Genomic DNA, 23,638 nt, shown 5'->3' with positions numbered 1-23,638 from the left:
TGAGTGGACGCCCCTTCTTATTTGCAGGGGGGGAGGGAGGGGGGGAGAGAGGGAGGGGGGGGGGTAGCGCTGGTTGCGCAGTACACACGAAACACACGCGCTACAAGAAGTGAAAGGAGATGTTCTCAACAACCTCGAAAAGAGAAAAGGAAGAGCGTCACAGCACCGAAACGACGAGCCCCAACACAGGCACACCGACGATGCGCAGAGAGAGAGAACAAAAGAGGGAGAAGAAGTAGCGATGCGAAGCCGTGGGTGAAAGCCCAACTTCAGAAAGGCGGTGCATCCGCTACCACCAGGCACACACACACACACATATATATGCATATATATATATATATATATACATGTGTGTGTGTGTGTATGTGTGTGTGTGTATGTGTGTTCATTTCTTTGTCACCACAATCTGTGCACTCCATCATTACAGACGCTCTCCGTTGATCATGTCCTCATCGCTTGATGACGTCACTGAGACGCTGGCGCCGTCGAGGTGTGTCCTGGGACACACGCGCTTCTCGGAAAAACGCTGTCCGGCCCGAGCACCTCGGATCCCCGCCGCGGCTGTGCTCTTCACGATGGCAGCACACTGCGCAAGAAACTCCTCCCGGCTTCCCGCAATGCGGTGCAGCACCTCTGAAGCACTTGTGCGGAAGGTGCTCATCCGGTACTCGTGCGCCTGCACTTCAGGATCGGTGTATACGTGCGTAGCCGAGGTAACATCAGCACTATGTCCTTTTGCCGCTACCACAGCTGTGTGGATGGAGTCGTTCGCGGTGCGAGGCTCCAGCGAGAGCGGCGGCTCCGCAGTATGAGCGCTTGCTGATCCTGCGGTGCCAGAAACCCTCCCTGCGTCGCCCTCCTCGGGCACCAAGGTGCTCGCAAAAGGCGATGTTCCTGTCATGTCAGAAAGCGACCGAACTGTGGCGTTGGGAGAGATGGCCGACACATCCATGGCCACCATGGCCCCCAAGCCTGCACTGGGTGAAGACACCTGAACGACCGGTGGATCTGACCGCCCGCCTTTATCCTCGCCAGGGAAGTTCGCTGCGCTTGATAATGGAGGTGTTGGCGGCACCTCAGGAGACCTCGGACGCGGGAGTAGGCCACTCCCCTCGGAGGCACAGCGCGTAGCGCTTGCACGCGGGGTTACCGGGCTTCGGCTGGCTGTACCGTGACGTCGTACTACCGCACCGTCTCTCTCGGGGTGTGAAGTATGTGGCTTCGCGAAGGCACACGATGCAGGGAGGGTGGCGGGCCGCACACCATCGGAACGAGACAGGCGGCCCTCCTCCTGACCATCATGTGCCTCACGCCCAGTTACTTGCAGCGTCGGCCGAGCTGGCCCATCGGACTGGTGTCCGGGCAGCAAGCCAAGTCTGCCGCCACCGCCGATGAGACGCGCATCGGAGCGGCAGGGTGTAAACGAGCTCGGCGGCGACAGCGTCGCGGTGGCTGAGTGGGCAAAACGAAAGTGTGAGGACGCCGCTGGCGTCAGCAGCGCGGTACGCAGCTGCTCCCGCCGCATCTCGCTCGCCGCCTGCTCCTCCGCCTCCTTCGCCTTCTTCTTGTAGGCACGGAACTGCTCCTCGAGCCGCGCGCGGCGGCCACGCTCGTCTTCGAGCTGTTGTCGTAGTCGCTGGAGGGGCTCCGCCGAACCTGCGGCAAGAGTTTGCATCTTGGTGTCCTTCTCGCGGAGCTGTCGCTTCAGCTGCGCAATGGTGTCCTCGGTCCGCACCTTATAGGCCGCCGCCGAGCGCTGCTGCTCGTGATGCATCTCTTTCCACTGCAGCTCTGCCTGAGCTCCCTTCATCTGCGTCTGCTGGTGCTGCGCCTGCTCCTCGAGAATGTCTTGCTTGAGGCCATCTATCTGCGAGCGAAGAAGCTCGATGGTGTGGTTCGCGGTGTCCACGTGCTGCTGCAATGTCTTTACCTGCTCCACGGCGTTTACCTCTTGGAGCTCCAGTCGACGCTTGTAGTCGCTTAGCATCTCTTGATGAGATGCGGTCTCTTGCTGTGTGGCGGAATCTCGTTGAAGCAGTTGCTGGCGCAGCTCCTGCGCCTCCGTGCGCAGCGAGGCAAGCTCCGCCTCTGTCTGCTGCGCACGCTGGACAGAGGAATCGACGAGTTGCTGATACTCGTTTGTGAGAACCGTGTGAGATTCCTTGAGTAGTTTGTACTTTCGATGAGCCTTTTCAAGGCACGCCAGGCGCTTCGTCGCCTCTGTCAGCAAGTCCTGGTAGCTCTGCGAGGTGTGTGTGAACTCCGCCTCCACCTGAGCCAAGGCAGTCTGCGCCGACGCCTCCTGCTGCTCTCGTCGCTTCTCAGCGGCGTGCGCCAGCTGCTGTAGCTCCGCCTCGCGCGCGTGCCAGTCCACCTCCCGTGCCCTCCACACTTTGATCTGCGACTCGCACTGCGCAAGGTCAGCGGCAGCCTTCTCTGCCTGCGCTCGCCACTGCGTCACCTGCGTTGTCTGCTCACTTAGACTGTTGGTCAGCGCAGTGACTTTTCCTTGGAGGGTCTTTAACGCGTGGCCCGCATCCTCGAGCTCCATTTGACGCTGAGCCGCCTCACGTCGCGCAAGCCGCAGCTGCTCCTCTGCCTCCGCCAGACGCTGCCGCTCCGTCTGCAGCGACGACTGGAGGAGCTGTTCCTTGATGGAGAAGGACGTGGCGAGCTCGTCAGCCGTCTGCTTCGCCATCCTCGTACGCTCCTGGGTGAGGGACTGACGCAGCTCTGCCACCTCCCGTGCGTGGCTCATGCGCAGCTGCAGCATAACCTCCTCTCTCTCTCGGAGCTCCGATCGAAGTTGCTCGACGACACGGGAGTCAATGGATGCCGATGCAGAGACCACTGGGTTCTGCAACGTTCCAAGTGCAACATGCGCCACGTCGGCAATGGTGCGAAGCGGACTGGAATTGACCAGCGGCGGATCTGGAATAATACCCTCCGAGTGAGAGGGGCGAGGTCCCTCAGTGGCTCCTTCGCTGCGCACGCGCACCTCCCCCAGGGGAGCGGTTGTGGGGGCGCAAGACGAAGAGGGAGATGACATGGGTGAAGAATTTTGCAGGTTTGGCGCAGCGGCCGCCGCTGCCGCTGGACGTCGTGGCGTGGATGACGCCACAGATGGTGCCGACGGTGAAGGATCGGTGAACATGTCCTTGAATACGTTTCCCCACCTTCGTCCAAAGTGTGAGAGCATCTCAGGAGAGACGATATCGCGTGTCTTCTGTGGGCCAAAGTGGGTGTAAAGGCCGGACCCGTTTCGGCTTCGACCTTTTGCTGAGTCGGGACTCATGAAGAGCGATGTGGCCAGCCGTGGGGAAGATGTACCGCTGTGCTTCTCCTGCAAACGCCGCCGATGCGCAGCAGAAGAGGTGACAGGCTTCTGCGTGGACTGCTGTGCCGCTATGTGGGCATGGTATGCGGCGGCCTCTGCAGCAATTGCAATAGACGATGGTGAGGATCCCACGGAGGAGCCGTACAGCCCGGAGAAGGACGCCGATGACAGCGTACAGGAGGTGCCCCCGGCAACATGACGACCGTTGGAGTCTCGATGCTCTCGTCGCTGGAGCCATGGAGGCGGTGAGGAAAACCCGGACTGGTGCAATGGAGGTGGATGCAAGTTGGAGGAGCGCGAGGGGCGCGGCGGCTTCGCAAGAGACGCTGGTGAGGATGGCGCGGTGTGGTTGGAGAAGTCCAGCGCTCGATGAGGCGTTGATGCCGGCGACCCATGTCGCTGACCAGGCGACCGCGACTCGAGAAGAAGCGATGCGGTAGGAGCGATAGGGGACTGGCGGCGCCCACGAGATGCGCGCCACTGCTTGCGGTGGTGAGTAAGAGACTGCGGCTCGTAACTGCTTCCCTCATCTTCCAAATCTTCTTCCCCCTCAGCCGTCTCCCCTCCCTGGTACGTATCCACGTCGTCTTCACTTGTTGAGAGATCGGGCTGTCCATTGCCAGCACCGCTGTCGGAGTAGCGGTCGTCTCTATTGTTGCACTGGTCATCCGTGACCTGTCGCGTGCGCACGCGATGAGGCGCACGCGAATCCCGGCGGTCGCCCGAAACGCCTTCATAATAGTGAGCATCTCTCGCTCTTCGGGTCGAAGATTGAGCTGTCGCCCCCCGCTGGGCATCTGCTCTGGCACCGCCAGGATAGACACGGCTGCCTTTTTGAATGCTACAGTGAGAATCGATACACCCCACATTGGGGCGTCCTTCCTCGTGGAATGACCCTTGAACGTCTGGATCGCAATGGTGTATGTGGCGCCTCCGCCCTCTTTTTTTCTCTTTAGGGATTGTGAGTCCCCCTTTGTCAGCCACCGTTGAGGTCGAAGTCGCGGTGTCACGACCAGCTAGTTGATAGAGCTGCTCGATGCCGCGGTCCGTGTGGTCGATCAGTCGCTGCAGTGCTCGTGGAATATCTCGCTTGTTGTACGCGATGTGTGTCATTGTTGAATGGAGGGGAAGGGGGAGGGGGGGGGGGTGAAGGAGAAGGCGACTAAGTGTCCCCTATGTATAGAGTGCTCCCTGCGTGGCTATAAGCGTAAGATGAAGACCGGGCGTGCCCAAGACGAGGGGGGGGGGGCGAGGGAAGAGTGGGGAAGGGAGGGTGAGCCGTGCCCACTTAAACGCACAACTACCAAGGGGGGGAAAAAATCAAACAAACGGTACGCGTGAGTGGTATGCGGTGGTTCAGGTTCTATGAATGGTTATACGCGCGTAGTGTGACGTATATATGCCCTGTATAAAGTATGTGCTTGCGTACGGATGCCTGCAAATGTCTGTGATGAAGCGGGGTGCAGGGTACGCTGTGGGCGGTGCTTCGCGTTTTTTTCGAGATGCACGTTGTGCTTTCAGCTCTGAAAGGTCTCTGTGTGTGTGTGTGTGTGTGTGAGGGGGGGGGCATAGGTGAAGTGCCTCTCTCTCCGGGACAATCTCTCATAGACAAGGAGATGAAAACACCCCGGGGTCTCTAGCACGGGGGATGAACCAAATCAGTGTGGCGAGAAAAAAAGTGACAAGACGGAGGAGATCAGAACATGGGCGAAACAGGCAAGCCTGGGGGAAACCGCGTCAAGAACAGTGTGAGTGTGTGTGAAAGAGAGAGGAGTACCGCCGCTCATGCACAACGCAAACCGCGGGTCGCCCGCTGGAGTACTGACACACACACTCGCCCTCTCCTCTCTTCGCTCTAGGGCAGCTGCATTCTCTATCCCCCTTTTCTCCAACACCTCTCTTTGGAGGCCGCATGAATCTGTGCTTGCAAGTTGCAGGAGCATGATGAGCAGAAAAATCTATGTGGAAGGGGGTGGAGACAAAACCAAGAGCCCCCCCCAAAAAAAATATATCTATATATGTATATATATAAATATATATATATGTATGTATTCACACTTATGTCTCTGTGCCTGTACGCCTTGTGCGTATGTGTCACCCCCGAATGGCAATATGTGGGGGCGACTGAGCTAGTGTGATGGGGCCTAGTAATACGCGGCTGGATACGTCACCACTCTCCTGCACCTCCTGCACACCAACATAAATCTCAGCTGGACCAATCTTCGCTCAGCAAGTCGATCACACCGTGAGTCTCAGCGAGCTCGCTGGGCAACCGTGATGGAAGTAGCAAAGGACGCACACGATGCCCACTACAATCACCAATGCGGGATACCTGTTGATGCAGGACGGTGGCACCGCCAGAGGATGCGGACAATGCACGCATGCGATTCCGTCGCCGCGCGCGTTGGAGACGAGCGTTGAGTCGATAAAACGCAGCCACTGGTGTGACCTCTGCAGCACTGTTGTCCGTTCTCTCAGTATGTTGAGCAGCAACCCGCTGAGGAAAACATCCACAGCACATGAAGGAGTTCACCGTTGACACGTTCGCGGAGCTCAAACCATCACTCGAGTGGCAACAGTACTCTGTCTGTGGTGCGGTGCTAGCTGCCGTGTCTTCTTCCCAGCTAGACACCGACTCCATGTTTAACGCGATAGGACAGTGAAGGCAGTGGGATTGACCAACCATCTTCGTTGCGCGAGGGGTGTGGCGGCTAGGCGGCGATGCGACCGCACCACCACCTCTGTTTCCTGCATCGGTGTAAGGGAATATGTCGAGCGTGTCAGCCTCCGCGCCATCTTCACTTGTTCGAGAAGGAGCCCATTTCGCGCACGTCGACGGAGTGCCATCATCCACTGCATTGCCCCTGCTGCCTAATAGATGGGCAAAGGGCCCACCCGAAAGGGCGCGCCGGCCCGACCGTCTCAGGGGTTCCCTGCACCCTCTCCTCGCCTGTAAAGAAGACTTGGTGGTGATGTGTGAGATCATCTATGGCATGGGCAGCAGCGGTGCCGGCTCCGCTCCGTTACGTCTGTACACGGGCCCGCCCAAGTGTGAATTGCGGAGAACAATTTTGAATAGTAGTAGATATTAGTGAAAGAGAGAAAGGGCAGAGAGGGGAGTACGGGGAGTACGGGGGCTCACGCAGGCGTTCGGGTAATCGCAGAGGCTCCCCGTTGCCGCAAAAAAAAAGGTATAGAGAAGCTCATGTCCGTTGCGAGGGGGTATCGGTACGCCTTTCGGGTGGATATGTTCGAGTCGCCAAAACATCTTTCTTTTGGTGTGTGTGTGTGTGTGTGTGTCTTCCCCCTCCCCTCCCCAGTGCACGTATTTAACTTACCAATGGGTTTCTTCCACATATGCGGACGCACGTGGGTGTGGTGACCAAAAACCTCCCGATGGCGGAGTCAAGATGAGCACCCCCCCCCCAAAAAAAAAAAACATCACACTCGCACACACGCACACACGCACGAGAGGATGGGAGAGGGGGGATGGCAGTAAAGGCAGCAACCATTCAATCTCACGGACACGCACGGGCATACACGCATAAGTATATATAAATATGTATATTATACATACATACAAGCATGCATGCGCACATCCCCAGCGGTACTTTGAAGATTTGTTTACCTTCGCACCTTCCCAAATGGGATGGAGAAGTCGAGGCCAAAGTGGAGGAGATGGCGGTTTCTGAGCACTATGTTGCTTCGGAACTGCTGTCGTCGCCCCGTCTTTCCGCGGCCGGCGCGAGCGTCGGCTTCCCGGCGCATGCGTTCCTTGGTTTGTCGCAGACGCGCTTCGTCAGCCAGTGACTGTGCAGAAAAGACAGCGCTCGTAGCAGCGCGGACTGTGGCGTCCTGGACTGGGTACGTCACCTCCCGCAGAGCCAACATGGCCGGGGATGCGTTCTGCGTCCAGGGAAGTGGAACAAGCTCTGACCACGGCTCGGCGGCAACCGTTGCCCACCGTGCTGCAGTGTCGTCTCGACTCTCCTCGGATGAAGATGTACACGCAGCGTGCAGCACCGACTCGTAGGGATACTGCAATGAAGGCGCAGGGTTCACAAAAGGGTCTGCGAGGACGCTCTTCTCCGGGAGGGCAAAGCTATCGAGGTGACGGTCGCGCAGCACGAGTACACCAGGCAGGGTGACAGCCTCTTCCTGCACTTGGAGGTTCAGCACGTTCTCCACACCGTTCACGGTCAGGATCAGCTTGAGAGTGCAGGCCACTACCGCCTCGATCTCCACCTTCACTTTGGTACTGACCACGAGCGGCGGTGACTCACCACCCCTTGACGTAGAGACTGCGGCCGTCGTCAGTGATGACGCGTTCCCCACCGCTGACGTACTACGTACCAAAACGCTCTCTCTGCGTATCCGCAGCGGCTGTGCCGGTGCAGCCGCCAGTGCCTCTAGTCGACTTGTGCCTCCCCCCTCCGCCGTTGTCTGATTGGTGCCACCTGCATTGCCCAGCTTCACTCCTGCCAGTGACCACGCGACGTGCAGCTCGTTTGGGCACCCCAACTTCTTCACAGCGACTAGGTTATCAAAGATGAGCAGCACGCGCTCCCCCACGTAAAAGCGTGTGGGCAGCGAGTGCGCCTCCTGCTCCGGCACGCCACGACGGGTGAGCAAGCAATGCTGTACGCTTACACCCGACGGGAGAGCGATGTAAGTGCGGCCAGGGCTACCGTTGCTTCCTCCGCCAAGTGCATCATCACGGTCTAGAAAAGACTCCAGTAGAGACGAGGTCGCTTGGCCGACATTGGCTCGACTGCCGCCGCCGCCGCCGCCGCTGCTTGAGCCTCCCGGACCAGATCCCAGCGCTGTCCCGCCACCCAACGAAGATGAAGTGCCTCGCATGCCAAATTGTTTGTACTCCGTCTTGTCGTACGTGTCTGGAAAGTAGTAGACAAGCCCCGTGTTCACCGCTCGCCGGATAAGCGCTGGCGAGATAACGATTTGGTCAGTGTGCAGTGCCACGCACTCCTCTGGGTCCAGCAGCGTGGAGGGAGACTCGATGCGCCGGCGCAACTCATCCAAGGTATTGATTTCGGAGCGAGCGCACAGAAGAAAATACCGCCCGCGCTCCGTCGCGGTGGAGGTGGTGGGGGGGCAGTCTGAAGAAAAAGCGGGTGGGCCCTCCGGCTTCAGTTGCCCTGCCGCAGCCGCGGCGGCACTGTAGTTGCGATGGAGCTCAATGCTGCGGTGCCAACAGGCGCCATCCTCAATGAGCGAAAACCATTCATCTGGAAAGCGCTGCACTGGCACCCCGCGCGGCAGCAGCGAGTCCAACTGCGCCAGCGTGTACGGCTGATTGGGGTGGCGGCTAAGAAACTGCAGCACCTCATAGTGTTTCGTAAGCTGCGCCGGGCTGAGGATGAGCTGAAACTCGTTCATGACGGAGAGGGATCCGTCGCTGGGAGACACGAGAAGATGGCAACGTAGACAACAACAGCGAACAAAAAAAAAACGGCGATGACCCCTCGCGATTGGTTTCCTGAAGAGCGGGGTGGGTGGGTGGGTGGGGGAGAGAGGGGAGGGGGGAGGGTAGAGGACCTTGATCCCTGAGAATCACTGCCCGTGCCCCACACTCCTCTGCTGGTGGCGTGCGCACGCGTAGATGAGGTGTGCAAATATCCGAGTTTGTGTGTGTGTGTATGTGTGTAGTGGGGAAACCGGTGTGGGATTGGAGATCCGAGGAGGTCATGCGAGGCGAGGAATGAAAGAACGAAGAGAACGAATGTGCAGCGGTGAGCTGAACGACGCATCGACGCTGAGAAAAGTGAGCCAGCATGACGGCACAGATCGAGTGTAAAACAGAAAAAAAAAAGAAGCGAGCGGAGGAGGAGGGGGATATGGCATTTTCCCCGAAACGCCCCGCTAACAAGTGTAACGGATGCCCGTGGTGCATACACAACACAAGAAAACATGGAAGGAGAAACAACGGCAATCCGCTTCGCCCCGTTCAAAAACTGATGACTGATCTGTGTGGTGAACACCCACTGCGAGAAGACAAAGCTCAGGCGCAGGTTCACAAGCGAGTCCCTCATGGATCGAATCAATTACATGGACGTCCATGATTTCGTCTGTCTGAGAGCATCACTAGGGTGACTGTATTAGTCTGTGTAAGAGGAATATATATATATATATACGCTCTGCGCAGACGCCTCTGGACAACAAAGTCCACCAAGCTGGCCCCCACCACCAACACCACCAGCGCCATTAGTATCACCGAAAAGACGGAGACAGGAGCGCACATCGGACAGTAAAAGCGGGAAAACGGGTGGGAGAGAGGGGAGGGAGTGAGGGATGGCACACAGTTCAGGGGTCCTTGAACGGGGGTGCCGCTTCAGAGAACGTCATAGAGCGAGGCCAGCGGCATCACGACGACGTTCACAGACACCTTCGACTCGTGGTCGCGTTGCGTGTGCAGAACACTCAGTTGCCGCAGTGCATTGATCTGCAGAGTCAACCGTTCGAATCCACCGAACAGGCTAGAGACAGCTGCCACACCACCGGAGCCGCTGCTGCCCGCAACGGAGGTCAGGGCGGCAAGACCCATCGGCATACAATCCGTGTTCGACAGACGTCCATTCCATGCAGAAGTGCCGCTACCGCCGCCCCCAGTGCCACGCAGACGCCCCCCAACAGAACCACTAGCACCAGAGCCTCCCCCGCTGCTGGCACCGCTTCCTGCTCCACCCTTCACACAACATGCCAAAGCAAGATGGTGCGTGTAAACCCGTGTGTCAGCCGACTGCTCGCACGAGAGTGACCACATTCCCTCAAAGTTGGCGTGAACGCGTGCCTCCACCTCTCCGTACGGGCCACCCTCGCCACGCAGGACAACCCCGAGCTTCGGGTCGATACGAATGGAGACTTCTGTGCACTGCGCAGCCGTGATGTCCGCAATGAGGTCACGCACGGTGTCCCCCTGCAGCGTCACTTGCGCGAGAAGTGCCCCTTCTGAAAAACGCAAATCCAGCAAGTGGTCACGCACGTTTTGCGTTACCAGGAGAGACTGAAGCATGCGGTTCCCTCCAACACTCCAGTCTGACGACATCGATGAGATGCCAGCGGCGCACCCCCCAGTGCCGCCAATCCCGACCAGTCGGTCGGTCGGGGTCAACTCGACGAGCAGCTTTGCATCGTCGGCCGGGTATGCAAGCACAGCCCTCGTCGACGCCGTCGCGACTGATGGACCAAGCATGAGTAACGCATCGATCAACGAGGGGATGTGCAGTGCAAAGCGCGTCTCGACAACAGCGTACTCAGCGAAGAGGCTCTTTGGCAGAGTACACGTTGCTGTGATGTTCTCATCTGTGCCCTCCACATGCAAGATCACATGCGACTCCGTGAACACAACGGTAGACCACCCGTCGCGACTCACCGATACAGCTTGCAGTGCGCGAAGAAACACCTGCGGTGAGGCGAGACGGCAGTAAATGGACATGTGTGGGCGTGTATTGGGATTAGGGTGTGGGGGGAGGGGGAGGGGGAGGGGGGGGGGGGATCAAGAGTCCGGCACCAATGGCAAAAAGTCTGCCTGCCTGTCGATATGAAAGCTGCCGTGCCTGCCCTCTCCTCCAAACAGATCTATGAGCAGCTTTTTTTTTAGAGACGAGGGGGGAGGAAGGGAAAAAACAAGACCGAGGAAGGTGCGGACATCCGTGTGCACGTGCAAGCAGTAGGAAGAGGTGGCTTGCAGGAATCGTAAATGCCAACGTAGGAGACAGCGCTCGCCACCGTTCAATCAACTGCTGCGTAGCAGAATGTGCTTCCCTGTGTGCGGGTTGAAACCAAACGAGAAAAAAAAAACGAAACCGCAGGAGTATCAGCAAAAAAGAATGCCAACGCGTATCTCGTTGTTTGAGGGTTCAAGCAGCCCTCAGATGCTTGCGGCACACCATGTGCACACAAACCCCCTCACCACAGGACAACACAAACGTCGGTTGAAGAAGTTGGAGACGAAGAGGGAAAGAGGGACCGTTTTTTTTTTTGGGGGGGGGGAGTGCGTGTGCGCATGATTCTCTCTCTCTCTGCATGCCCCTCCGACACCCCCATTCTTCCGTTTGGAGAGACATAGATTACACACAAAGCACCCTACTGAGAGGATGAGGTAAGCGATGAAGCTCAGGGAAGAGGGGGGGGAGACAAGCTGAGGGAGGTAAAGCGACAGAGACCGCTGTGTTGGTGAGCGCATCCCCAAGCACATGGCACCAACCGGGTAGAGTACAGCAAACACTTGAGTGTGAACGCTTTCGGTTAGTGTGTGTATGTGTGTAATGTATGTGTGTGTGTGTGTGCACACACGCGCTCGCCAAGGAGCGAGCACACAGACGGAAAAAAAAAGAGCGGCGGCGATGGAGAACGTCGAAACCAGAAACGCCCACGAAGCGAATCACCAAAACGAAAAGGAGGAAGCAAGAGAGACCCCTCCATACACACACACACACACACAGAGAGTGAGAGAACATCTGCAGACAGGTGTGTGGAACCCCTCAATGCGAAATTGTGCGCGAGTGGGGGACGGCAAACAGGGGGGAGGAGGGAGGAGAGGGCATTCGCCTTGTCCATGTTCCTGTCCGCACCGCCTTTCCCCACACTAAATCTCTGTAGCTGTCTCTAGTGCAAGATGGTGTGTTCCCTATCCACCGTGTCCCCATGCACCTCAGCGCAGCCAACAAACATGCGAATGAAGTGTTGGTCTTGGGCAAAGTTCTCGCCAGGGAAACGGTACTGGCCATCCGCCACAGACCATCCCATCTCATGAAAGTATCTCGTTGGAAGCACAAAGTCCCTGATGCGCTGTCCATCCGCGGTCATGGTTGTGCGCGGCTCAACACATGGTAGGGTGCTGCTGTAAGGTAGCTCTCCTGGTGGTTTTGCCTGAGGATTTGCCAGGGAGGGCGGCGGCGGTGCCGCCCAGGCCGCCTCCAACGATGCAAAGCTGGGCTGCAGAGACAACCCATGTAAAATCAGATAGGTGGGTGGTGCGAGTGAGAAAGAATCACTGGGATCCTCGTGTCGCCGCAACGCATCTATGGGACTCACCCAGATCAACTCCGAAACCTCACTGGCCTGCTCCATGAGCGGCAGCTCCTGTGGTGGGACGACGCGAGCCGCGACACTAGCATCCTCCGCACCACTGCTAGATGCGCGCTCGGCGTGCGGTGAGGGCGCCGCCTCGGATGCCTCTGTGCTCACCACTGCCGAGTTCACTAGCGCCGAAAAAAAATACGTGTCGTATCGGTACTTGAGCTGCCGTGGCGACACCCACCGTGCAACTGGACGAAGACGGGAGGCGGCGGCGAGGTCGTAGATGAGGGGCACAGAGTCAGTGGAAACATCTCCTGCGCACACGTGATTGTGCGACTTCCCCCACTTGAGCCACAGTGCCTCAGAACATATGCGGCCATCTTTTCGAAGAACACATGCAGCCTCCTCGGTGAGCTCGCGCAGTGCCGCGACGCGGCAGGCCCAAGCCTCCACCTCAGCCTCTTCGGCCGACAGTTGTGCAGACGATTCCAGGAAGTCCTGCGTCGTATTGAGGTCCCCCTTCGCGCCTTGTACATGCAAGTTATAGTTCTCCGCGAGGTAAGCTTTTGCCGTGGTGTAATCGACTCCCTCGACACCGCCACCAGGGAACACGTACATGCTCGGCATAAAGCGTGCCTTGCCATGTCGCTTCATCATGAGAACATGAATGTCATTCTCCTTTGCAATGCTACTGCCCGCTTCACGCCGCTGTTGTGTCGTGACATGTTTGGGGTTTCGAGCGATAAGAAGAATTGTAGAGGCCAGCCGTGGAGCAGCAGCATTCATTTTTGAACTCATCAATGCTGTATCTGTTTGTGTGTGTGTGTGTGTGCGTATGTGTGCGTGTATGAGGGGAGGGGGGAGTGCTTGCGGTATCGTGTGTCGAGTAGAGCGCGGGTTGTAGTGGCATAAAAAGATGAAGAACAGAACAACGAGGGATTTTAAAAGTTCAATGAGGGGGGGGTGGTGTGTGTGTGTGTGTGTGTGCGCGTGCGCGTGGTTTTCATAGATGTGACGGGAAGTGTAGAAGACGACATGAGGCAGACGAAAGTAGTCATTCATCAATGCCATCAAAATACAGCTTACGATGACGTGCCCCCCTCCTGGAAAAAAAAAAAAAGGGAAAGCCCCCATTGCGTGGCGTGCATGCAACACACACACACACCCAACAGCCATCGCTGCAAGCACTAATATAGTCCACACGCCTCTTTTGAGGTCGGTTCTGCTCGCTCACACCGCAAGCATGGCGAAGGCGCCAAGAAGTAAAAGATTCGGTTCTTCGTTGTGGAGGTGGCGATCCCTGCACCCATCCACCTCCCTCCCACCCACCCTAACCCTACCTCACCTTACCCTACACACGATCCTCTTTTTTTTATAAACATCGTTATCTCACCCACCCCACTCCCTCTTTCTTTCTCCACTTCTCTTTTCAATGCAGTAAGCGAGATGGAGAGGGGGAGAGGGGGGGTTGGGGGAGGGAAGAGGAGGGAAGAGGAGGGGAAAGGGGAGGGCGGGAGAGGTATAATGTGCTCTGTCCCCCGTCCCTTGACGGGGTGCTGAGGAAAAAAAAAAATGAGTAGGAGAAGGGGGCACTGTCTGAGTGAGCTGTACCACTTTGTTGCATATTTTTCGTTGTTCTGGGGGGAGAAAGGAAGGAAAAGATGCTGTTCATGTTCCTGCTGCTGCTGCTGCTGCTGCTGAGGGGAGGGGGGGGGGAAAGACGCTCGGGTGAATAAAACGTTCTCCTGTTCATGCGTGCAGATTGAACGAGGGAGGGAAAGAAAGCGATACGAAAAAAAAAAAAACTCTTATCAGAATGGAGACTCATGTGACGAGGCGTATGTACGGCTGACACGTGGTTATGCCTATTCGCCTGGCGGCGATCTCGTCTTCGGCGGGACGCGGTGTGGGCACACAGTGAAGTGCTCGACAACTTTGCTTGTTGGAGACTCGTGTCGCATGCCGCTTTGAACCGGCCTCCACCGACTTGGGTACTGCTTTAGGTGTGGTGGCCGGTGCTTCTCGATGCCTGAACAAGTGAGACCCCACAGGTAGTTCGGGTCCAGTTGATAGACCTTCGCCGGCTGCTGCACTGCGACGACGTAGGCATGGAGCTCGCGCGTCGCGGCATCGAGACGGAATCGCACAAAGTGCTTGTACTCCTCCATCTGGAATGCCGAGTAGGCGCCATCGTACATGTAGTCAAACGTCGTGACAGAGAAAAGAAGAAACGTTCCGATCAAAAAAGACACCACAGGCGTGATGAGAATCCAGTAAAAAAAAAGGACATACGCGTAGTAGAGAAAAATCTGCAGCCGCGAGGCGGTTGCCGAAAACTGAGCCACCCCGCCGCCGCTCACGGCCATAGAGAAATACCCCAGGGACTCGAATGGATCCAAGCAGCGCAGCAATACACGCAACCACCCCGATGGGATGAAGACCTGGATGAGCTGCTGCACCCGGCCCACCAGGCGAGACACCCAGGACATCCTCCCTCCTGTGAGATACGAAAAGTAATCCGCAACCATGCTGGTCATGAAAAACACTTGGTATTCCAGCTCGGTGCCCTCTTTCCCAGAAGCTGACCGTAGCAAACCGTTTTTCATGAGGTACAGGAGCTGCGTGTGCAGGAAGGCCATGGCACCGGAGCAGCACAGTAACACGATAAAGGACCACACAGCACCGTAGCACATACGCCAGAGCAGTGGTGCGTGGCGGTCGGCGCCCGCAGAAGAGAAGAACACAAAGAAAAGTAGAAGAGGGATCAGCGAAACGACGCCGTGGGTGATGACGTGCGAAACAATATCCGTTGTGTAGCCTACCCACAGCGAGAAAACCTGCGCCAGCCGTACCTTTCCAAAAACCTCGGCAGTTGTGCCACGGCCACTCCGCAGAGGATCCATCGGGAGAGGGAGCACCGACATGAGAAGCACTAAGCACAAGAACCCGACAACTAAGTCGAACTTCCAGTTGATGACGCGGAAACCCCAGAGACGCGACGCCATGTTCATGAATGTGTTCCGATCGGGGAAAGCACAGGCGCGTCGATATCTCGTTCCTTGAGAGATGATAACATCGTCCCGCGCACCGTGCAGGAAGGCACCACCGCCCCCGCTCACCACCAGCGTCGCAGCCTCCGACGACGCATCTACAGGGACATGGCGAGAGTAGTGGTGAAGATCACCCGCCAATCGCAGACGCAGACGCGTGCCGAGGGCCTCGACAACTCGATTCACTTCTGGCTGCCGCGGCTTCTCATCTCTCTCCATCGCCTCGAGAATCCAGCCCGGCTCGTGCGCCGCAAGGATCGCGCAGCTATCCACGTCCATGTACTTCTCAATCGCGTCCAGGAAGTAGTTGCGCTGCGCCACGTCAATGTCCTGCAGGTTACCGGTGTCACAGCAGAGAATAAACCAGTTGTGCGGCAGCCGAAGCACAAAGAAGCTGCTTCGCTGCGGCATCAGCCACCCGCCAATCCACTCACGCTCAATGATGTACTTGCGGTACGTCGTCAGCCCATCGAACCAGTCGTGGTTGCCAGGTATCGCAAACAGCAGCGGCACGCTCCGCAGTGCCGCCTCCGCCGTCGCGCACCCCGCCTGCTGCGCTGCATGCCCCGTCGCCATCCCAGACACAGTCGCGGCGTCCAGCAGGTGCAGGTGCGCAACGTCCGCGTCGCTCGGGTCCGCAACAACCACACGCTTCTGCTCGGCGTGGAACACGCTTTGCAGCCGCGTGTTGCCGCTCATCGCGTCGTGGTATGGCTCGAACAAGCGCATCGTGTACGTCTCGTCGTTGGGGCTGGGGTACGCGAGGTCGCCGCCAACCAATACAAAAGACCCGCGCGGCAGTGTGACGAAGCCGCTCTTCCCCGGTTTTGGCATCGAATGAGACACAGGAGCTTTGGCAGTTAGGTTACAATTGGAAACGGTGTTACGGCGTCGCGTGGCTGACGAAGGCACCGAGGTGTTGGAGGCGAACGAGTCCGTGGTGGCCGCTCTAGCGAGTGTGCGATCCCAACTGGCACCGTGTACAGGCCTCATCACCGGCCGCTTGGCACAAGCAGCGGAGGCTGCATCGGCACAACATCTCCTTACGGTTTGTCGCAGTGGTGGCGCGTGGGCGGTAGTGGGAATTGTATGTGGCTCACTCCCATGTGTGTCCTTCGCGGCAGAAGCGAGTGCAGCGCGGGAGAACTTCTGCACGCTCTTATCATGCCTCATTGGATTTTTCATGTCCGTCACCGTTGCAGCCGACGCTGACAAGCTGCCATCTGCATTCACGCATGAGGAGCACCGGCAGCCTCGAGGTCGCGCGATGTGGCTCATACTGCGTGCGATTTTACGCCACCGCCTTTCCTTCTTGGTCGTCAAGGGAAGTCGAAGCGCCGGCTGCGCCAGAAGTCGGGCCATGGCGTACGTTGGATTAAAGCCATCACCCACATCTGCGATCCAGTCGAACCAAACATCGGGTTCAGTGGGAGGCGACTTCGCCGTGCCGGCAGGTGTGAAGCCCTCGTTGACATCGTTGTTGCTTTGGCAAGCTTCGTGGTCCTTACTACCCAGCGGCGTTGCTGGTACTGTTGCTGCCGATCTGAGCCCCTCAGTCGCCTCGACGCCGCAGGACTCCAGCGAGCTCACGGTGGAGTCGGCAATGGAGGGCGGCGGCGTGGTTGGGGTGTGGCCAAGTGCCTCCGCAGCGCTCTGCAACGTTGCTCTCAGAGAGAAGAAGAAGTGGAGTTGGAATATTTTGGGGGTTGTGTAGCCCTGAATGGTGCGCACATCAAAGGCGAGAAAATGAAGCGTGGCTCCGGCCATCGTCTGCCAAACTGTGAAGAGAATGAACGTTGACCACCATGGTACCATACCTGGACGGTTGACCGGGTGCTGCGACTTTTGGACATCCCTCACAACCACCTCTGGGGCTCGAAAGGACATTGGTGTGGGGAGGGTGGGGTCGGAGTGGGACACCCTGTGCACCGCCGGGCTGGTCCCCGTGGTGTGAAGGGAGCGTGAGAAGGGAAGACCCTGAGGCGTGGAGGAGGAAGCGCTGTCAAGCATCTGGGTGTGAGAGCTACCAAGACCGTAGCCCAGTATCTGTCGTAGCTCTGCGTCATCTGATGCGTACGAAGACTCGAGCACGCTCAGGTTCACGCCCTGCGGACACTCATGGTACAGGGTGCGTGAAGGAGGACGCGCGTGTGTGGGAGCTCCCTCTTCAATTGGCAGGGGAGCGCCCGACATGGCAAAGGAGCTGTGCTCCTCTCTGTGAAGGCGTCCTGCGACAAGCGTCCCTGTACGAGCACCCGCGGCCTTCCGCACCGCGCTAGTGTGGGTGCTCGGCTCCGCACGCGCGTAAACCCTCGGCGGCGGCACGAGCTCCCGCCAATCCTGGCAATCCTTCTTGCCGCTCTTCTCCATCCCGAACGCCTCCTCCTGCCTCCCCTTGTTCAACTCATACAGCTCCGCCCACAGGATACCGCGGGCAGGGTCGAACCCCATCCACTTCTTGTAGTAGTAGTCTGCCGCGATAAAGCAGGTGGACAAACCCAGCACCTTCGCGATGCATTGAAGGGGCTGTGTGGCGACGGTGCTGCGCATCACGTAGTACAAGACAGAGCGCCAGACTGGGCTGGACGCGCCTTCACGAAGCTTGTAGCCGTAGGCGCAATGGACGGTGCCTAGGGCGGCGAGGACAAAAGAATTGAGAGCAATGACGGAGAAGCGACCGCCGTACGTGATGGTGAGTCCCCAGCGCCGCTTCATCTTGTGAAGAAACCCGAACCATGTCGTGAAGATGATGAAGAGGGGGAAAAAGAGGATAGGCACCGCGTCCGTCGTGTTCGGGTTGCGAGTCCCCTGCCGCTTGTTCTTTAAAACCTGCGGGCCAAGGTGGAAGCAGAAAAAAACGATGGTGCTCCATGTTTGAAAGACCCTCGTGACACGGCCGTAGGTGTCCATCGCCGCCGTGGAGTGCGCGCGAAAGGGTGAGTGAAAGAGGTACGCTGAGCCCATGCAGGCCAAGTAAACGAGTGTGCAGAGCACATCGGGCTCGATGCGGTGACAGAAATCGACGGCACTCTGAATGAGGGGCTCGATCCAGACCATAGAGAAGTCGACGAACGGATTATGCCTGCCCAGGCGCCAGTACCACCAGTCCGACATGGCGAGCAGAGGATGAGATGTGGACATCACCGTACTTCAGGGCAGAGAACGGCAACGAAGGACTAATCTCTGCGGGACGAGAATGGAAAAAAAAAAGAAGGGCAGGGGGCAGGGGGCAGGGGGCAGGGACAAGGGGCAGGGGGTGGGAGGGGGCACAAAAGCGGACGAGTGGCACAGTTGCATGCAAACGCACGGGTGAATGTTCGTCTGTGGGTGCTTCTCACCTTTGGGACAGGCAAAAAAAAAAGGAGAGAGGGGGAACTCGAAAAAAAAAAACCGCCATACGAAGTGAGGAGCGGAACAACGATGCCAGAGAGAGAGAGAGAGAGAGAGAGCACCAGACAAATGGAGGGAGGCATGGGGGGAAGGAGTAAAACGTATGTGCGCAGGTACTCGTCAGGAGGAGGCTTGAGAAAGGATCATGCATCTTTTTTTTTTCATGAGGGGGAGGGGAGGGAGAAGAGGGGCATGCAGCTACCCCGCTGATATGAAGAGATAACAGGGCTGAAACATCGCATAGGCCGGTCGGTGTTTGCAAGCGGTTATGTGCACCCCACGTCCCTCCCCTCCCCCTCCTCGTGCAGGACATGACGTTCACAAAGAATGTAATAGACGAACAGAGACCGAGATCAAGACAGTGACGGAACCGGAAGTTGCAGAAAACGGCGACAGCGGCGCTGAACAGCAGCCACACACACACACAGATACAGGCACAATAACAGTAAATAAAGGCGCTGGAAATAATAGAAGCGATTCTGATACCTCCTCAGCAGGAGCTTAGTAGGGGAGAACGGAGGGAGGGGAGGGGGGGGGGATGAGAGGGGAGGAACAGCACACAAGTTACATCATTGCATGTGTGTGTGTGTGTGTGTGTTTAGATTCTAGACGCGTCAAGGGTGTGTGTGTGTGTGTGGACGCCTCGAGATGGTTCCCCCAATGTGAACGTTCAGAGTAAGAACATAGGAACGAAGTTCATGTCGACTAAGAGGGGAGGGGGTGGCGCGACAGCGCTCGCGCTCCTTCTGAGCCTCTCCGCAAAAACAACAGAAAAAGAAAAAGAGGGAGGCTATTCCACAGTCCCTCGCTTTCTGGCTGACGTTGCCGTAGGCGGCCGGTGTGGGGTACACACGAAGTGCTCGAGAACCTCCACTCCCTCTTCCATGCCCTCCTCAAGCGCCAAGCGCTTCCCATCATCGCGCCTGGTGATTGCCCGGGACTGCTTTCCCTTCCAGCGGCTTGGATGGGCACGCAGGTGTGGCGGGGCTGCTTGCATCACGCCACTCTTCACTTCTTCTTGATACGCGCAGTCCTTGTTCCATGACTTGGGAACTTTTCGCATGGCGATTACGTATATGTGCAGCTGCCTCGTCGCAGTGTCCAGGCGGAAGCGCAAGAAGTGTTTGTACTCCTCTATCTGGAAGGCGGAGTAGGCGGGATTGAAGAGGCAGTCGAACAGTGTCACAGAACACACCAGGTAGCTGCCAATGAGAAAAGATACGAGCGGCGTCACAAGAATCCAGTAGAAGAAAACAAAGTACAAGTAGTACAAAACCTCGTCAAGGCGGCTGGCATCCTCGGCAAACGTGCCCATCTTTGGCGAGCTCACTTTTTCTGATAGATACGCGAGCATCTCAAACGGATCGAGACAGCGCAGGAAGACACCGCACCAGCTCACCAGCGAACCGCCGTAAAAAGATGTCTGCAGCAGCTGCAGCTCGTAGGCAGCGACGCTGGCGTTGGCCCCGCGCAGAATCCGCTGTGTGTGGTTCAGCAAACTATCAGCCGAGGCCCGCACCTCGTCTTCCACGACGCTGCCCCAGTGGCCGTCCGCGGACACCAGCAGGTTGTTCTCCACCATGTACTGCAGCGTGCAGATTAAGAAGGCCAGCATACCGCAGCATGTGAACACCGTCAGAAATGTCCAGAAAAGGGAGTGGAGCAGGCGGCACCACACCGGTGTATTCTTCTCCGACCCGGCAACCGTGAAGGCAGCGAAAAAACCGAGAGTGGCTAACACGGACGCGATGCCCTTGGTGAACAGCGTCACCACATAGACCCATGCCTGTTCCCACCACGCCGCTACCGCGTCTGGCAGCGTCATGAGCGCTCCGCTCTCCGAGTTGAGGCGAACGCCTTCGATGGACTGTGGCAGAAGCGATACTACGACTAGAAAGCCACAAACGCCAATGATGAGGTCGAACTTCCAGTTGATGACGCGGAAACCCCAGAGACGCGACGCCATGTTCATGAATGTGTCCCGATCGGGGAAAGCACAGGCGCGTCGATATCTCGTTCCTTGAGAGATGATAACATCGTCCCGCGCACCGTGCAGGAAGGCACCACCGCCCCCGCTCACCACCAGCGTCGCAGCCTCCGACGACGCATCTACAGGGACATGGCGAGAGTAGTGGTGAATATCACCCGCCAATCGCAGACGCAGACGCGTGCCGAGAACGGCGCACACCTTCGACAACTCGGGTTGAGTGAGGTTCGACTTGTGCAGCATCGCATCATACACCCAGCCCGGCTCGTGCGCCGCAAGGATCGCGCAGCTATCCACGTCCATGTACTTCTCAATCGCGTCCAGGAAGTAGTTGCGCTGCGCCACGTCAATGTCCTGCAGGTTACCGGTATCACAGCAGAGAATAAACCAGTTGTGCGGCAGCCGAAGCACAAAGAAGCTGCTTCGCTGCGGCATCAGCCACCCGCCAATCCACTCACGCTCAATGATGTACTTGCGGTACGTCGTCAGCCCATCGAACCAGTCGTGGTTGCCAGGTATCGCAAACAGCAGCGGCACGCTCCGCAGTGCCGCCTCCGCCGTCGCGCACCCCGCCTGCTGCGCTGCATGCCCCGTCGCCATCCCAGACACAGTCGCGGCGTCCAGCAGGTGCAGGTGCGCAACGTCCGCGTCGCTCGGGTCCGCAACAACCACACGCTTCTGCTCGGCGTGGAACACGTTTTGCAGCCGCGTGTTGCCGCTCATCGCGTCGTGGTATGGCTCGAACAAGCGCATCGTGTACGTCTCGTCGTTGGGGCTGGGGTACGCGAGGTCGCCGCCAACCAATACAAAAGACCCGCGCGGCAGTGTGACGAAGCCGCTCTTCCCCGGTTTTGGCATCGCTTGAGGCGCGTTGCTGGTGCTTGGCGACTCAGCCGGCGTCACATCCTCGGACTTTGACAAGAGCGATAGGCCTGCAGTCCCTCCAGGCGGGCAGTGCAACGGCAGCTTGAGGAGTGGCTTGGCGAGAAGTCGGGCCATGGCGTACGTTGGATTAAAGCCATCACCCACATCTGCGATCCAGTCGAACCAAACACTCGTGTCGTCTGTAGTGAAGCCCTTCTCTTCTCGAGGCATCTGAGATGATTGCTCCTGCGGTGGCTGCGTCGTCGTAAACTGAGCATGCTGGGATCTACAGGTGTCATGGAGGGAGGCAGTGTCTTGTGCGCAAGGTTTGTTGGTGCTGCTCAGGCGACGTGGCTCGTCGCTTGTCCAAAGACACGGCAAATCCTTTAGAGAAGACCCGAAGTGGAACTCAAAGAGCTTCGGTCTTGCATAGTGCTGCAGCACGCGCACGTCAAATGTGAGGAACTCGAGCGACATGCGCGCCAGCGCCTGCCACGTCGTCCCCATTATAAAAGTGGAGAACCACGGTACCATGCCTGGTCGATTCGTGGGGTGGGAGGCGTACTTCTCGCCCGCCATGGCGAGTCGGTCGTGTTCGTCCTGCCACCCGGTCGGGTCCGCCAGCCCATTGTTCCACCGCTTTGCCGCCGCGGCTCGAGCCGGTAACGAAATCGTCTTCGGGACAGCCTCCTGGAGTCGTGGATCAACCTCAGCGACTCCAAGACGGTCTTCCAGACGCTTGTCCCTAGCGAGGGTGCGCAGCAGACCCAAGCACTGGAAGATGAAAGAGGCGCGAGACGCCCCAGCTATCCTGGAGTGGGACCTCGTCGCTTTTTCTGGGTAGAGGTCCGCCCACAGGATGCCGCGCCAAGGGTCTCCGTCGGCGACCTGCTTCTTGTAAAGATAGTCAACCGCCACAAACATCACGCAGAGGGAGCATAGAAAAGCAAGGCACGCAAATGGCCTCTTTGTTACGGGCTGCGGGCAGATGACCGTCGATGTTATCCAAGCTGGCAGCGGCGGCGGTGGCGGCGGCGGCGTAGCACTCATGAACAGGGTCTCCCCCGCCCCCTGGGATGCCACGACGACGGCTTCCTCCGTTGAGAAGACCTCACTGCATACTGTGTAATGCATCGTCGCAAAGCTCGATAAAAGCACCGAGTTGATGATCACCACTCTGAAGCTGGCACCATAGGTGAAGGCGAGCTTGTACCGGCGTTTGACCTTGTGCAGAAAGAGACACAAGGAACTAGTGAAACAGAAGGTCGGAAAGAATATGGTGGCTGCTGTGTCTTCGACAAGAGCATCCTGGATGGCGCCGGTGGTCGTCGACCTCGTCGGCGTTGTGGCTGAACCGTGAGCGCGCGACTCCACCACATGCGGCCCCACATGAAAGCAGAGAAGCACCACCGCAATCCATATCTGCAGCCCCTTTGTCACCTGCGCATACCAGTCCGTGCGGGACTCCAGCTGAGAACGAAACGGCGAGTGAAAGAGATACATGAGGGCCAGCAGAAGCACGTAGGAGAGCGTCCAGAATATGCCAGACCGCAGTGACATCACGCGCTCCGTCACGAAAAGGAGAAACATTTGAACGTGCCCATACCACTCCGAGTGACGTATTTGAAAAAGGAGCGTCTCCATTTTTTTTTTTGCCGGCAAAACAAAAAAAAAACAAAAAAAAAGAAGAAAAGATGTGGGCGAATAAAGGCAAGAAAAAATGGATTTCAAATAGACGCAACACGTGGAGAGCACACCCAACCACCAGCACCACCACTACAACCCCACCCACCCACCCACCCCAAAAAAAAAAACAGCGACACACACAAAAAAAAAAAAGACACACGGCAAATAAAATAGAGAAACACGAGATGGTGATGATGATTTTTCTGTAGTATGTTGGTGGACTGGCGATGTGGTGGCGTGGACGCCTGTTGGCCAATGAATGGTTCTGTATGTGTGTATATTCGA

General features: G+C 57.6%; 7 protein-coding genes across 7 annotated transcripts; all 7 read right to left on the bottom strand.

Moving 5' to 3' along the window:
• Positions 1–421: 421 nt before the first annotated feature.
• JKF63_05915 (uncharacterized protein) lies at positions 422–4,450 on the bottom strand (the record flags this gene model as incomplete). Its single annotated transcript, XM_067901868.1, has 1 exon — positions 422–4,450. One exon carries the CDS (start codon positions 4,448–4,450, stop codon positions 422–424), a length of 4,029 nt encoding a protein of 1,342 aa, XP_067757574.1.
• Positions 4,451–5,543: 1,093 nt separating this feature from the next.
• Positions 5,544–6,323, bottom strand: JKF63_05914 (uncharacterized protein; the record flags this gene model as incomplete). Its single annotated transcript, XM_067901867.1, has 1 exon — positions 5,544–6,323. The coding sequence occupies one exon, from the start codon at positions 6,321–6,323 to the stop codon at positions 5,544–5,546; it is 780 nt and encodes a 259-aa protein (XP_067757573.1).
• Positions 6,324–6,961: 638 nt separating this feature from the next.
• Positions 6,962–8,734, bottom strand: JKF63_05913 (uncharacterized protein; the record flags this gene model as incomplete). The annotated part of the gene is made up of 1 exon (XM_067901866.1): positions 6,962–8,734. The coding sequence occupies one exon, from the start codon at positions 8,732–8,734 to the stop codon at positions 6,962–6,964; it is 1,773 nt and encodes a 590-aa protein (XP_067757572.1).
• Positions 8,735–9,686: 952 nt separating this feature from the next.
• Positions 9,687–10,790, bottom strand: JKF63_05912 (uncharacterized protein; the record flags this gene model as incomplete). The annotated part of the gene is made up of 1 exon (XM_067901865.1): positions 9,687–10,790. The coding sequence occupies one exon, from the start codon at positions 10,788–10,790 to the stop codon at positions 9,687–9,689; it is 1,104 nt and encodes a 367-aa protein (XP_067757571.1).
• A 1,172-nt stretch (positions 10,791–11,962) lies between these two features.
• JKF63_05911 (uncharacterized protein) lies at positions 11,963–13,003 on the bottom strand (the record flags this gene model as incomplete). The annotated part of the gene is made up of 1 exon (XM_067901864.1): positions 11,963–13,003. One exon carries the CDS (start codon positions 13,001–13,003, stop codon positions 11,963–11,965), a length of 1,041 nt encoding a protein of 346 aa, XP_067757570.1.
• A 1,238-nt stretch (positions 13,004–14,241) lies between these two features.
• JKF63_05910 (uncharacterized protein) lies at positions 14,242–18,567 on the bottom strand (the record flags this gene model as incomplete). The annotated part of the gene is made up of 1 exon (XM_067901863.1): positions 14,242–18,567. One exon carries the CDS (start codon positions 18,565–18,567, stop codon positions 14,242–14,244), a length of 4,326 nt encoding a protein of 1,441 aa, XP_067757569.1.
• A 1,039-nt stretch (positions 18,568–19,606) lies between these two features.
• On the bottom strand, positions 19,607–23,257 carry JKF63_05909 (uncharacterized protein; the record flags this gene model as incomplete). Its single annotated transcript, XM_067901862.1, has 1 exon — positions 19,607–23,257. The coding sequence occupies one exon, from the start codon at positions 23,255–23,257 to the stop codon at positions 19,607–19,609; it is 3,651 nt and encodes a 1,216-aa protein (XP_067757568.1).
• Between the last annotated feature and the right edge of the window lie 381 nt (positions 23,258–23,638).

Source organism: Porcisia hertigi, chromosome 20, assembly GCF_017918235.1.
Source record: "Porcisia hertigi strain C119 chromosome 20, whole genome shotgun sequence".
NCBI classification, from domain to species: domain Eukaryota; phylum Euglenozoa; class Kinetoplastea; order Trypanosomatida; family Trypanosomatidae; genus Porcisia; species Porcisia hertigi.
Note: the sequence above shows the minus strand (reverse complement) of the source record. Positions and strands in the feature narration are given on the sequence as shown.